This window comes from Hoplias malabaricus, chromosome 4 (assembly GCF_029633855.1).
Source record: "Hoplias malabaricus isolate fHopMal1 chromosome 4, fHopMal1.hap1, whole genome shotgun sequence".
NCBI lineage: Eukaryota > Metazoa > Chordata > Actinopteri > Characiformes > Erythrinidae > Hoplias > Hoplias malabaricus.
Window position 1 is genome coordinate 27150320 of NC_089803.1, and position 15846 is coordinate 27166165.

At 39.2% G+C, this 15846-nt stretch overlaps 1 protein-coding gene across 2 annotated transcripts in view; it reads right to left on the bottom strand.

Moving 5' to 3' along the window:
- Window positions 1-15846, bottom strand: part of furinb (furin (paired basic amino acid cleaving enzyme) b) — a 106541-nt gene that overhangs the window by 23719 nt on the left and 66976 nt on the right. For both annotated transcript variants that reach the window (XM_066667927.1, XM_066667926.1), the window contains exons 3-6: window positions 14511-14609; window positions 8816-8911; window positions 3181-3309; window positions 1184-1260 (exon numbers count right to left, since the gene is read on the bottom strand). In XM_066667927.1, coding sequence (XP_066524024.1) covers window positions 1184-1260; window positions 3181-3309; window positions 8816-8911; window positions 14511-14609 — 401 coding nt within the window. The remainder of the gene's footprint in view (window positions 1-1183; window positions 1261-3180; window positions 3310-8815; window positions 8912-14510; window positions 14610-15846) is intronic.

Here is a 15846-nt window from a genome sequence, read left to right on the forward strand (position 1 = left end):
GTTGAGGCCAGGTGCACAGACTACATAAAAACGCACCAAACGAGAAGTTGGCCTGCCTTTTGAGGATTTGCATGCCAAACAAATCATAAATTGCAGATGGTTAACTTTTTCATTTATGAGGAAGGGAGTGATAGATATGTTTTCATGTCTAGCGCATCTGCATGATCTGCCGTCATGTTAGACATTACAGAACATATGGCATCCCACAAATGTTCCACAATATGTTTGAATTCGCAACACTTAGTGTTCATGAAGTGACTGTAGTTATGTAAATGGCATGATTGTATATACAGTACCAGCCAAGTGTTTGGACACACCCACTCAGGGAGGGTTTCTTTTGTTTTGGTCCATATTCCACATATTGTGAATGTAAAGTACAAGTCAAAAGTTTGAATGACATCCCATGCAATGTTTTTTCTTTGTTTTGTTTTTTTTAACTATATTCTATGTTGTAAATGAATATGGAAGACATAGAAACTATGAAGGAACACATATGGTATTATGTAGTAAACAAAATGTGTTCAACAAACCAGAATATATTTTATACTTTAGATTCTTCAAAGTAGCCACCTATTGCTTTGACGACAGCTTTACACACTCTTGGTGTTCTCTCAACCAGCTTCATGAGGTCGTCACCTGGAATGGTTTTCAGTGAACAGCTGTGGCCTCTTCAAGAGTTCATTTGTAAAACTACTCGCTTTCTTAATGTGTTTGAGACCATAACTTGGGTTGTGCAGATGTAGGGCTGGTTCTATACAGTGAATACCCCAGCTCCACCAACGACTAATGAGAAGATGTCCAGACTTTTGACTGGTAGTGTAAATGTACAAAATAAACAAATACCTGACCACATTCAAGTCTAATTGCTGATTAAAAACAAGTTATTTATAATTCCTGATCTCCTCAAAAATATCTATTGTAGCTAAGGTGTAGCTGCTTGTGAGATGTTTAGGGAAGAGACTTTAAGATGATACAGTTGTAACTCATTGGATGGAAGAGATAAATTACTGATAAATCTGATTTACTTAATGTGGGGACTACATAAACCAGAGGGCATACAGCACTGCCTGATCATTAGTACAAATAATGATGATCTTTTTTTTAACCTTTAATTTAGCCAGGCATGACATTAAGAAAATATTCTTGGCATCACTGACAATACTAAATGAAAGATGGGTCTTACCTATTGTCATTCAGCTGTGTGTATCGCGGCTGTGGGTCTGGATCTCTGTCATTCACGTCATAACTGGCATCCGGGTCCTGGAGGAACAGACATAATTCACTCAACAGAAATGGTATATTTTTCATGGAACGCAATGCTGTCAGTGTATGAATGTGCTCGTAGACCTGTGCTGTCAGACAAAAGGCTGGGTTAAAAGAAGAGGAACTTCTCAGCTGAGAAAAAGCTCGCTGCTTGACGCATGGTCTGCAAAATTGGTTTTTACTTTATGATGGAGCTGTGCCACATTGGAGGTCACCGACTCTGTTGGGGTTTTTTTTTCTTGCCAATTTTCTCCCCAGCGTTGGTCTATCTAGGTCTGCCCTCTAGCACACGAGATGCTGACCATGAGGATGAAGGCTAAACACGTGCTTCTGCCACGACACGTGTAACTTAAGTAGGCCTCACTGGAAGCAGAGGATTTGAAGAATATTTTTGAATGATTCTGTCTAATCACTCCAGGCTGTGATAGGAACACCAAGATACTGGCATATTCTATCAAGTCTTTAGGAAGCCCTACAGGAGATACAAATAAATACACTGTAACTTGTTCTTTTCTTGTTTACACTTGGCCTGTTGTATGTTTATGCTGATATTGAAACTGTATTCACTGATTCATTGTCTGAAACCATTTTTCCACTTCCATGGACACCTTTTTTTTTGAGTCACTAGTTAACCTACCAATGAGTGTTTTTGGATTGTTGGAGGAAACCCAAACAGCCACCCAGAGCAGGCCTCAAACCCACTACCCCAGAAACCTGGAGCTGTGTGACACTACCTGCTACACCACTGTGTTTGCTTTCAAAGTGTCCTGACAGATAAAATGATATATAATCTTGTGTTCAGGATAGCATAGCCAACTCAACACAAAACTACCGTGATGATACGAATTTTTCTGTTTTCCGTGCTTTACTGTTTTTCTTTGGCTATAAGTTAAGTGTATGTCCAGGTTTCTTAGTCATGTGCTTTTATTTTGTTTCCTGTTTCACCCTAGCTTCATCTCCTAAGCACCACTCTCGCCTGGTTCCTGGCTGAAACCCCACTTTGTGATCATGTGTCACAGCTACTCATTGATTTTTAGCCATTTGCTTCCTTGTCTGTGTTGCCATTTGCTGTGTTTTTGACATTGTATTTTATATTTATATTCTTGTTCGGGTTATTACATTCTGTTCCTATGTTACATTATGTTCTACTGTGTGTTCATATCAGAATTTTCTCTAGTTGGTCTGTACTTTGTGTGCACTTGTTTATTTCTTTGGTTATGTATATTTCTGCCTGGCTTGCCCAGAGTTACAGTGACTATTTCAATTGGATAATGATAAAAAAATAAATAAAAAATAATAATCTCTCATACACACTCCTTGCTTGCATGTCTTCCTGTTTACCAGGAAACAGTACAATAAGGGGTGGAAAGGAATGAAAGTGGAAGAATGAACGCAAAAGGAGCACTTCATAGTAAAATCATATTTAAGTTTATAAAAGTAAAAAGTATATTTTATAAGAGACTATTTTTTGAACACAAAAAAAGGGATTTTGAGGACTTTAAGGATCAGAAAAAGAAATCTAATTAGTAAAAATAATAAACCCGACACAAAGCAATTATTATGTACAATAATGAAATATAAATTTTACACTGGATGCAATAAAATGAAATTCAATGTCGTACTTTATGGGTGTCCATTTAATGGAAAACCTTCTTGGTGCAGTTAAACAGGCTGTGGAGAACACCCCAGTCAGCCAAATGTGTACACATACATCCATGATTGGCTAGCATTACTGTGATGAACTAGTAGAGAGGAATTGTCCCACATAAACAACAGCAGGGAATCTTGGATTCCTGGCAATGGATGGCTGTAGTCAAGTGACAGTACACAGACCTCTTAGCCAGCTGCACCACTGAGTGATCTAACGCTTTCTGAGACGAAGCACTAGCAGTTTTCTAAAGCAAAAGAGTTACTCACGTAATTTTGGGCGAGATCAGGGTGGTCCTTCTCAATCCCGTCGTCCAGGATGGTGATCACCACTCCCCTCCCTGTGAAGCCCTGGGCCCAGGCCTCTTTTACATGCAGGTCTCGACGGTTGGGGTTGTACTGCCAAATTAAAGGTAGATGTTAGACGACACATTGCAGACTAGTGGGATTAAAGAGCTAGGCCATAAGACCAAAGCATTCAATAGTAAAAAAAAGGAGACTGCTGTCTAGTTTCTCTTTGGATTAGCACATTGAAGCGTATCTAAGCCAAATGCAAGTCAGAGGGAAAATTAAATCTAACCATGTGTCTATAATCTGAGTGCATCTTTGTTTAAAAAAGAAAAATCATTCAAAAGACCAGGAACCACACTTGTGATACCTGTCATTTCAATATTTTTTTTTGTTTTAATGCAAATGTGATTTCAGCTGTTCAACTTAATTTGTACCTTCTCTCAGTACATAACACACAGAATTCAATATTTCACAGAGCACACCAGGTAAGTACAATGCACAACCCACACTTCCCTCAAGCATATGCTTCATTATGGCTTACTGTGCTTTATATATTGTAATACACCACATACATTGTGTAGTAAGACTCATTGGCAGTATTTCAGATACTCAAGCAAATGTGCTCATTGTAAAGTGCTTGGCAAATGGTTGCTTTAAAAACGCGCCCAACTGCATTCTGTCACAGCATCACACAACTGTGCATTACACAAGAATAAGTGTCTTATCTTCACCCTTTACATGCCAATAGACATATAACTATGCTGAAAACAATTATGTATGTAATCATAAAATAGAAGTCTAACATAACCCCCCTCCCCCCTCCAGTAATGTTTATGCATACACTAAATGCACTCAAAAAGCCACATTCAGTTCCAGATATTTTCACATATCCTCATTAAAACCAGGAAATAAGCACTGCAGTGCTGATTAAAATGAACATACACACAAACACACACACAGGTCTAAAATGGTTAAACAATGCATCCCCACATATGTGTACGTTCATATGAGAGGCCCTTTAGGCCAGACTTCCAACTTACCTCTCACACATATCATCAACCTTCTCACACACATGATCAGTCCTCTCACACATGTTATCAAACCCTCCCACACACACACCATCAAACCCCCCCTTCTCACACACAGCATCAAACCCTCTATCACACACACATACACCCTGTCAATCTCTCTTTCGCTCTCTTTCTCACACACACACACACACACACCATCAAACCCCTTTCACACATACACACACTGTCAAACCCTCTCTCACACACACCGTCAAACCCGGTGTTACTGATTAACTTGCTTGACTCAGATGGGGTTCAGCCTGTTTGTTTTAGCATGGGCATTTTTGAGCTCAGCAGGCATAGGTGAAATTACTTTTACAGAGTGCATCATAAATGCTAGTGTGTACACCAAAGTACTGACTGAAAATATCCCTCGCTCAAGACTGACAGAGGGATATTTTCATTCAGTAATTTGGAGTACTAGCATTTATGATGCAGAGAGTTGTTTCTTAGTAACCTCTGTTTATGGTCATTTTGAAAACGTGCTATTATCAGAGCAAGTAAGCAACAGTACAGGTTGCAAATGTATACTTGGAGCAATGCTGTACAGCCGAACAAATAATAAGTGAAGAAGTGAGTCTCTGCAGTGCTGATATGTCAGCAGGAGAGTGAATGTTTGACGGGGAGAGTGCAGCAGTAAAGCTCAGTGTGGAAGCTTCTCTACATGAAGCCCTGGAGTCTCGCTGCAGTGAGGGAGAGTTAACCAAGTCACACACTTTGACTGACAACCCAGCATGCAGAAGCCCCCCCCCCCGCTGAACACACACACACACTGCACCTTTTCCAGCGAGAAGTAGTGAGAAGAGAACAAGCTATATCTAATAAGAGAAAATACCTGATCTAACTCACACACACAGACACACACACATACACACTAAATGTCTACAACCCAATTTCACCACACAGCAGCTGTCAGCAGGAAGAGCCCTGTGTGGTGGAGGAAGTCACATTCACGCACTCAGCTGGGGATAGAGCACACACAGTCCCTCTACACACAGGCACACACACATGCAAATACACAGCAAACATGATGCAAACCCTCCAGATTCACTCTGCTTTATTATCTGCCTTTTTCTAAATTGTTTTCTACTTAGTTTTTCATCCTCTTTTTATTTCCTGTTATTTCCCCCTATCTTTTCAAGACTTATTTATTTATATTGCATTTTCCATCTTTATTAATACACACAATATGGTACCATGCAAAAAGTCACAAAACACAGTGTTGATTTATTTTATTTCCAGTTGAAACGGACATTATGTAGAAGATATTATTTTTCTGTTACAGGTTTCATCAGTATTCAGTATTATCAGATAAAATGTATGGCATAGATAACACCAGAATCCTTTATTAGGAGCTTTTTCGAATGTAACACACTATTACAGGTCTGAGATTAACATGTTAACTCCCTAGCATCAGCTGAAGTGTTGCAAAGCAAACATCTGCTGGACTTCTGATCATAAGAAATGTTTTATCTGGAGCGATTAATCATGGCAGTCTGAGGACGGCCCGTTCCTATTTCAGCATGACAATGTGCACAACGTCCGGTCTATAAAAGACGTTGACTGGTGTGTTTGGTGTGGATAAACAGATCTGGAGAAACCTGAATGATGATTTTTCCCCATGCATCAGTGCATGACCTCTTCCATGGTTTGGAAATGAGGTGTTTGACAATCCCACCTGAATCTGATATTTTGGTTTCTTCTTTTGCTTTTTCCACTTTTTCCTTTCTCAATTCTACCTTATCTGTCCGGTATGTTTTGGGTTATAGTGAACCCACTTTCCTGACTGCCCAGTACTGCCGAGGCAGCTACATTCACTATATAAATTTCAGCATCTCTCTAGCCATTTTCTTTGCTTTCCTTCTGCTGTTTTAGCCACTCTCCCGGGGAAAGAATCTCAGTATCTGATATATCGAATATAATTTTTGAATCCGGGTGCCTCCACAATAGCAAGACAACTCCTGACATGATTGCAGATAACTGGGCCCTTTTTAAATCACTGCAAAACTGCAAACTGTCACAAATGAAACGAGCTGCTCTCCTTGGTGAAAATAAATAACCTACAAAACGCATTCAGCCTTGTATCATCACACAGCATCTGCGCTCCAAGCATAGCGCCTTCAAAAACAGCTCTGTGTGTTTTCAAATGCAGATGGCCTGTCAGCTGGCCTGAAAGAGCTGAATATCTGACAGATTACATATCTAATACTTGATGGCAGTGATGGCTTTTGGTTTGATGTTTCCAGGTAATTTCTGTCAGAGAAATGCAAAACGTATTAGTATATGCACGACTCACAGCCTGCATACTTTACAGAGGCAAGATCAGAACAATGCTACACTACAGATACATTCCAACATACTTCATACTAGAATACCATACACCACACACACACACAAACACACACACAGGGCACTCTCCATGAGGACATTGTTCTATTCCTACTCCATAGGTTGGTAACACTGTCTTATTTTTGCTGTTACAGTTACATTACCTAAAAGCAACGTTTCATGATTGTAATCAAAAACACTTTTGATAAAATTCCTCACCATTTGCTAGCTCTCCTGTCTCTTTTTAAGCTTGAAACTGATCTAACGAGTTTATGAATACCCAGTATCAATAAATTGCCAAAAAAACATAATAAATAAACCTCTCTTGGTCCAGTATGCGAAGCTTTCTCTCTCTTTGCTCAGGGTGCTCCATAGGTGGATAATATTGACTTATCTTTGCTGTCTTAAATTACTTAAGGTGAAAATTTCCAAATTCAGGAGACGACTAACTGCATGAAAGTAAACAAGCCGAAAGTACTACAAAACTAAAAAGCTTGAGTTACAAATGAGTTTCTGACCTCAGTCAAACAGCAAATAAAACTTACAAAAGTTAAACTTCAGCCAAGTACAAGCAGCAGCCTTTTTTTTCCCTCAAACACAATGTTTCACCTTAAAAGACACAGAGCTTCTGAATGGAGGAGGAAAAAAAAAAAGAGAGAACTGCAGATACCCTTAATCTTAGATGTTCCAAATTGGGGGTGTAACTAGACTTTACTGGGCCACGCAACAGACCAGATAATTTTTGCTCATTGCAATATATATTAGTTTTAGGCACCAACGACTCTACAATCTACCAAAAATATACTATAATACACCACTAAGGCAAACAGTCAGACGTTCCCCGGTCGGGGACATGTACCAACACCCAACAGAATTCATGAGAATATTCATTTTAAAAGACATTACTGCACTGTTCAGTGACTTTAGACTAGAAGCTGTAGGATGGGTGCAGTTTTGGCAAATGGTGCAAAACTGATATTTACACTGTTTCTGTTTTATTTGTTCAAGAAAGTGAACATGGACAAAATTAATGCAATTAATATAACGTTCTTTATTTAATTAATAAAAGTTCTTCATTTCACATCCATGGTAGAATAGTGCCCCCCTTTAATAATAAATCAATATAAAAATATTTACTGTTTAACAAGCACTTTACTAGATGCACATTTGTGCCCCTACAGCTGATTGTCAAGCAAAAGGGTATACAGCAGTCCCCTCTAAATCCTGTGTGCCCCACTACAAAATGTAGTCTAGAAACAGCTTTGCTCCAAATTCTGGAGTGCACTAACTGCAAGCAAGTAAACGTAGACCAAAAGCGCTACAAAACTAAACAGCTCGAGTTACATCTAAAATTCTGTGTTAATTCAAACAGTGAATAAAAACAAGCTACACTTGGTTTCTTACTCAAACATAAATTCCACATTAAATAATACAGCGCTTCTGAATGAACCCAAACAGAGAATACTAGTTTTCCAGAATCATCTATAGGCACTGCCCGGCACGGTGGCGCAGCAGGTTCGATTCCCGCTCCGGGTGACTGTATGTGAGGAGTTGGCGTGTTCTCCCCATGTCTGCGTGGGTTTCCTCCGGGTGCTCCGGTTTCCTCCCACAGTCCAAAAACACACGTTGGTAGGTGGATTGGCGACTCAAAAGTGTCCGTAGGTGTGAGTGTGTGAGTGAATGTGTGTGTGTCTGTGTTGCCTTGTGAAGGACTGGCGCCCCCTCCAGGGTGTATTCCTGCCTTGCGCCCAATGATTCCAGGTAGGCTCTGGACCCACCGCGACCCTGAATTGGATAAGCGGTTACAGATAATGAATGAATGAATGAATGAATCTATAGTGCCTTTAAATCTTGAATTATATAAATGAACTTCTTTAAGGTAAATAGGATGCTCCATCTCTCATAGCCATGTATCTATATAACTGGCAATCATGAGCACGATCAAATTATCCCAATCAATTATGATTGAAGGGCCTTGTTTAAATAGGAGCAGTTTGGTGGAAACAGCAGTTGATGAACTTACACTGAAGAATCCAATTAAAATACTCAGAGAAACTGCTGTATGACTGTAAACTGTGAATGTCAAAACAAAAGCCATTGGCAATGTTATCTACTGTGGTGTGACAGCAGCAGTTGAACTGTAGGGCTTCACTGTTGTTGACTGATAGAGGGAGGATTTGAAGGAGGGGTCTGCAGGCTAAACCTTGTCCACTTACCAGGTACCACTGCTGGGGGAACTTTGGATCTGTGGGTTCGCTGTAAATATCCCTCTTCCTCCTCCGCTTGGCAACCTGCTGTTCTGCCCAAACCACCTAGACAGAGATCAAAGACAGACACACACACACACACGCAAAGGGAGAGAGAGGGAGAGAGGAAGAGAGAGAAAAAGAGACTCAACAAACACCTACAGTGCTTTGAAACCCACACACTGCTCTAGATATGCATCATCATCTTCACCATCTATGTCTGTCTGAAACATTAACTCAGAATCCTAAAAGTCCGTTTCCTGCCGTGCAGTTCAAAGTACACAACATTTAATCTGCCAGATCTTCTCTCCCTCTCTCTCTCTGTGATCTATGATTAGTATGACCAAGTCTCCATCATGCTCCCGTTCCAAAAACCTTCCGCTGAGCAACAGATACGCGGCCAATAAAGATACAATTAGTGCCAGCCAGAGATTTTACAGGGCCCATGTAATATACAAAAGTAAATGGCTTTCTTTAAAGGAATGCTCTAAGAAAACAGGATGGCACATGCACACCATGAAAAAGAATGATCTGAAGTATTGACATACACTAATGGACTTCTTTAGATTATGTCATAAAATATTTATTTAACAAAATAACACATTTAACACAATGTAAATCTGATGGTAGGTCACTGGATTAAGTCTGAAGCAGATGCACCAAGGGGAAAACATCAGAGACTGTGGCTGTTTTTTTTTTTTACTATCCATGAGCTTGCGTTCACATGGGATCTTGAACTTAGAAGAACAACTGTTCAAAGGATAAAGATCTGAAACACAGCCTAAGAATATTTTCCCACAAAAAACACGTCTCTTAATGGTCTGTCTGAAAGAAATAGCACTTGATTTGACTATTTTTTTCCTCCTTTAACTTATTGCATTTAAAACATCGCAAAAATGTCCATGTAATTTTGGGGACACTGCAAGGGAGTTAATTTGTAAAATGAACCATGTTGTACTTATGATTGTGAGTGAAAGGAAGTATGAATGAATGATTTATTTGTTTGTCTGTTTTCAAGACCGCTACTAGGGAAGATGCTGGGAAAAACTAATTGAACAGACAAATAAACACATACTGCATACTTCTGAGGCTGCAAAATGGTCATGTAACAATGAATGGTGGCTGTTTTTGTAGAAGAAGTTAGACTAAAGAGCCTCTAAACTGTGGGGAGCAGCTTTTGCCGACACACAGTCCAACAACACAAAACCTTCTATAAGAGTCCACGGGTCCTGGGAGGCTGCTCCTCTGAGGCAGGAGGCATTTTCCAACCCAGCCTCTCTTTAATCTGAGGGCGAAGAGACATGCAGCTCTAAATCCGTCTCTCTCTCTGTCTCTCACTCTTCATATCTATCTCTCTTATAGTTGCTTACATTTTTTTCTCCACTCTCTCTCTTGCTCAGTTTTCTTTTAAGTCTCTCTCATTTTCGCTTTCTCTTGGCACAAAGCTCCTTGTATTATTTGGCCTTTTTCTCCACCTCTTTCTTTCTTATGTCTTCCTCTAGCTCGCTCACGTACCTCAACTCGAGGGATGCCTTTGCTTATTGTTTTCCCTCGGGAAAACATCTTGAAAATAATTTTATCTTCTCCGTCAGAAAGCTGAGGATGGTGGTGGACACAGAGGTGTGCTTACTTAATCATACGTGCTCAAGAGGCATAATTACACGGTTCGTAATGTTGACTCTGAGGTAGTAATTTATTAGTCTCACACCAGCCACCTCTGTGTAAAATGGTGGGTTAAGTTGAGCTGGCAGGGTCTTTCTTTCTGAGACGTAATTTGGGGGTATGACAGCGTGTGAATGTGTATGTGTTTGTGTGTATGTGATTTAATTTGGGGGAGTGTTTGTGAAAGTGCAGTGTAAGCAGAAGGAAACAATGAATATGAGGGAAGAAACCTGCAGAGGGCAAACACCCCGCCTTAACCCTGAGCCTCCTCTGACACTGATGTGTATGCAATTAATATCAACTATAGCTTCTCTCACACACGCCAAAACATTTCCAATGTGGAAGGGAACTATATATTTAGCCTCATTATATTTGCAATATGCATCTGTTTAAGGAAAAGAAAAAAAAGATATATTTATCTAAAAGGGATCTAAGCCAGTTCTCAAGCAGTGCGCACAATTTCTATGTACTTCAAATATTATTAATATGCAAAACCACTGCTATGTATCCTATTAATATGTAAAGGCACTGATATTTACCCTTCGACATGTTTAGCACAGCATGTGATTAATTTATTTGTTTATATTGCGCCATCCCAGTCCTGAAGCTGTGCAATTTAATTGCAGAAACGTCTATAATGTGTTAAAAGGCAAGGTCAGCGTAAAAGGTTAGCCCTGTGTAATTACACAAGTTACAGATAATTGGTAGAAAGCTATGAGACTTGTAGATACTTCTTAAAAAGATGGATATAATATAATATAAATAATAATAATAATAACAACAAATAACAAACCGCAACCGTGAAATGGATTAAGCCACAAAGATGGTGATGATGATAAATGACAAGCATTTTGTTGATAAAGATGATAATCATAATAAACTTTACAAAACATCTGCAAACCACATATGATTTAATAATTAATCAATTATAATGAATGCATATGAATGTACATACATAATATTTTAGTGCTGTTATAGCAACCACTGCCATTCACACAGACAGCTCAGGCAGGAACACCATGCTTTAGTAATAAGAGCATTAATGTTGCATTCACCTGTATCTGAAAGTGGTAATGTAAATGTATGTAACATAAAAAAGTAATAAAGCTCCTGTGAATAATGTAAGCTTTTCCATATTAAGGGGAAAAAAAAAACATGCAGAGAACAAACAACTTCCTTACCCTGGGCCCTGCCTGCCATCCTAACTTTTATTTGTATATTACACATGCACATAATACATCAGTAAGTCCAAATAAATAATATCAAAGGCCGATAGCGTTCTCTCTTTCTCTCATTTCAGCCACTGGAGAGTTAATTTATCCTAAACCCAGCAGATGTGGAACAAGGTAAGGTCACACTTGCATTGATATATTTTTAGATATCTGTGACTTCTTCATCTTCCCTATTCCCAGTGGAAAGCAGAGGCTGTGACCTTCTTCTGATTTTGCATAGCAATACCTTTCTTCTCACTGGAACTGCATATTTCTTTATATGCTAAATGTGCTCAAATTCTCTCTCTCTCTCTCTCTCTCTCTCTCTCTCTCTCACACACACACACACACACACACACACATATACAGGAATAAAATATTACATATCTGCTATGAGACCTTGCTTTAGGGAAGGTATTTACAAGCTGCTAATTTCAGAAGCTAGTTCATTAGCAAAGCTCTGCTGATTTCAGAGGGGTGTTTGTGCATGCGTCCCAGAATGAGAAACTGAGCTGCAGCTGAGAGACATTATACTGAATCTTCCAATTGGTGATGTTAGCCTTATAGAAATAAAGGCTGGAATACAGGGACCTATCATCATTTCGCTATCTCTATGTCTGCTTCGGCTTGGTTTCTCCCTTCAGCTCTCCTCGCTCTGTGTGTTTGGTCATTGTGTGATAAGCAGAGGATGGGGGAGTGTTGAAGGAGTGTTAGGTGTGTGGATGATTGTAACTGTGTGAGGTAGGGGTTTATAAATGCATAGATGCATTGCACTGCATCAATCTGAAGGTGGTGATTCAATGCAATAAAATTTTCCATACGTAATAATACTTTATGATTAACTACAAATGTGGTGAATAAAGTTTATTGCATACAATCCACTATAGCACAAAGGGGTCCAGTCTCATTTATTTATTCAGTGTATGTTTACTCAGCAGAAGGAGTTTTCTCATACCACAGATATCACGACTGAGATTTGTTTAGAGTTTTTACCAAAAGTAAAGTACAAAGTAAAGAGCTAAGGCTGCCAAGTCAAGACTGTATTTGTCCAAGACAGGACCAACGGGACCGCTAGTCATGATTTTAATAAAGGCTGGGGTCAGTTTAGAGACTGTTTAGAGAGCTCTTTGAGAACAAACCTGAACTAGTTTTCTTTGTATTAAAGAAAAATGTACTGGTCGTTTACATAATTAATTACATATTTGATTGAACTTTTATGGAATCAATTACATTTGAACTCAGTCCCCTCTCCTAATTGCTAACTAAAATTCTATGGGTTTAAAGTCAGGAATGCAGATATGTGGATATTTATAGTCTCTATTGTCTGTTCTGTGTTGATTTGTATGTGAACTACTAATGCTACTCTATTTCCAACAGTATTTTACAGTTTCTTTTTACAATATTTTTACGTGTTTTTTTTTTAATCAAAAATGCAATATAAAAATGCACTTTTTTAAAATTATTTCCAAGAAATTCATCCATGTGGTATCAAAATGTACTGTTTTATCTCATTAACAGTTTTAAACAGCAGAGCTAAACTCCAGGGAAAGCGTTGTGTATACCTCAGCATGCATGAACACACTGAATCTTGGTGATCAGAGGCATGCCATTTAGTGGAATAAAAATTGAAAGTGTACACATACCATCAGGGTTCAGTGATATATATATATACCCCCCTGAACAGCATTTCAAATATACCTTTAAATGCAGGGGGTCCACCAAAAAAGTCGTTACACCATTAATGGTTTCTTGCTACTATTGTTGTTACTTAGCAACCAGCAGCCTGGAAATTTACACAGGAATGGTAACAAATCAGTGCTGTTACCAGATATAAAAACACGAGCAGAATATTATGAAAAGATTTTCAAGTTGGTTTGCTTTGACTCAATAAACCATGTGTTGTTCAGTCTAAAGGCCTTTTGAGAGAGGATAATGCAAGCTAAAATAGCAAAAACAAAAGCTTATGGAGTCAGGGATCTTAACGGATGTTTAAACAGCTTAAATTTATTCCTAGTTATCTACGTAACCAGCCAAATATATGCAATGCTGCTCTAACAGATATCCCGTTTTTAATATTCTTGTCCTTTGTCTTGGCTGAACTGAAATCTCGGTTCCGCTGAGATGAGATTGGTTGATGTGATGAAGTGGTATATTATATTCTGTCTTAAATCATTTCATTTTAGATGGAAGCCACTGTTGCAGCTGATTTTCAAAGATGCTGCCTGAGACTTTACTCAGCCGTGCAATTATGCAAATTCAGTTTCATATTGGTTTCAAGAAAGTAAGATGGAAAGCCAACCCAAAGAGGTCAAAGATTTACCCCATATTGTGCTTGGGCCTAATGTGTGTGGTGAGAGTTGTGGAGGTGTAAGAAGCGGATGATGGAGGAAAGTGAATGGATTTGAAAGGAGCTTTTGGGCATGTGGCTGAAGGCTGACCATGTGTGGTGATTACCAACCAGTGGAGGAGCCGCCAGAGTAAGCCTGATAAGGTCATCTTCTGTGGGAGATCTATGGGAGCGGTGGGTCAGCCATACGAAAAAATGAACTTTCCCCTGCCTGCAGGAGCTGATAGCTTATCACCAGAGGCAGGGTCGTGCTCCTTAGCATATGTCTACCCACCCAAACACACACACACACACACTCCCTCTCTCTTCCTCTCTTCAGCCCTCTAGGCCCAAGGAACTCCCCTGCAATTTATTCTGAATATGCCCTGCCCTCCTGTCTGGAGCTCTACAACCCTGGCTTTCTCATCTCAGCTGTGTGTTAGTGGTCTGGTCTGAGTGTGTGTACCTGTGGCTCACTGTGCAAACGGACGTGAACCCCACGATGGCCGGAGAGAGACCTCTTCACAACATTCCTGTGCTGAAAATGGTAATAGTCCCCAAACACCTGTAAACAAACACATACACACAGAACAGTGGTCTATTACAAAATGTGTTCTACCTGCTGAGGGAAGGTCAGATAGTCTAACACACCTGAGGGAAAAAAAACCCTCATTAACTTTAACACCTGTGCTCAGAAACCAGCCCATTTCTCTCTTTAAAATACAGACAGAAACACATCTTTTACAAACACACATACAGAAACACAATCTTATCTCTCACCATCTCACTGCAGAACAAACATTTACATTTATACATCAGCGAAGGCTCCCAGCGTTATAACACTCTATCACACTGGAGGGTTCAGTTCTCAAGCCTCTCAATAATACATTCAACAGACTGGAAAAAATAAAGAACTCAGTTTAAACCTCATTACTGTACTCTGCAAAAGTCGGGGATCACCTTTCATTTATTCAGCTTCCAGTCAAAAAAAGGCCTTTAGATACAATATATTAACTATTCACGAGGTATTTCAGAGGAGTATAAGCAAACATTTAAAGATACAGAAAAGTAATTTTTGGTAGGCCATCAAACCATGAGATAAAGACTGACATCTTTAGTAGTTAAAAAGAACTTAACAGCACTCTCATCATTTAGAGCTTTGAGAAATTCATAGATATGTAAATACATTTACAGATATATGTTTTTTATCCTTTTACTGTAAAAAGAAAAGACAAGGCCATGGGTCTGAAGGTGGTGGCTGACTTCCTTGGAGGAAGCATTTGCTACTCTCACCCTCCTCAGCATGATGTGATTAGGAGAGTCTTAGTTATGAGTCAACTCATAAAATTGGTAAAGCATAAAATGGGGAAAAAAAACAAAATCTGATTAGACTCAGACATTAAAGGCAACATCTAACCCCATCTCACTGTGAAACAGTGCTGTTTCTCTTTTGTTTACGCTCAGAAGCTCTGCATCATTTAAGGTGGAACGGTATGTTAAGAGGGATAAAAAACAAAAACATGACTGTTGTTTGTATGTGGCTGAAGTTTACCTTATCTTTAAGTTTTTAATCAATTTGAATTACAACAGAAACTCGTTTGTTACTCGTGTAACATGCAGTTAGTGCTCTCCTGAATTTAGCTGATATTACCCATAACTTCATAGTGAATTTGGAGTCCTGTCCATTGTCTAAAAACTTCCAGATGTCATTTCTCTGCCTTGAGTAGACAGAGAATGCCTAGCAAACAAGGCCGAGGGATTGTTTTTTTTTTACCCATTTACTGACACAGGACTTCATAACA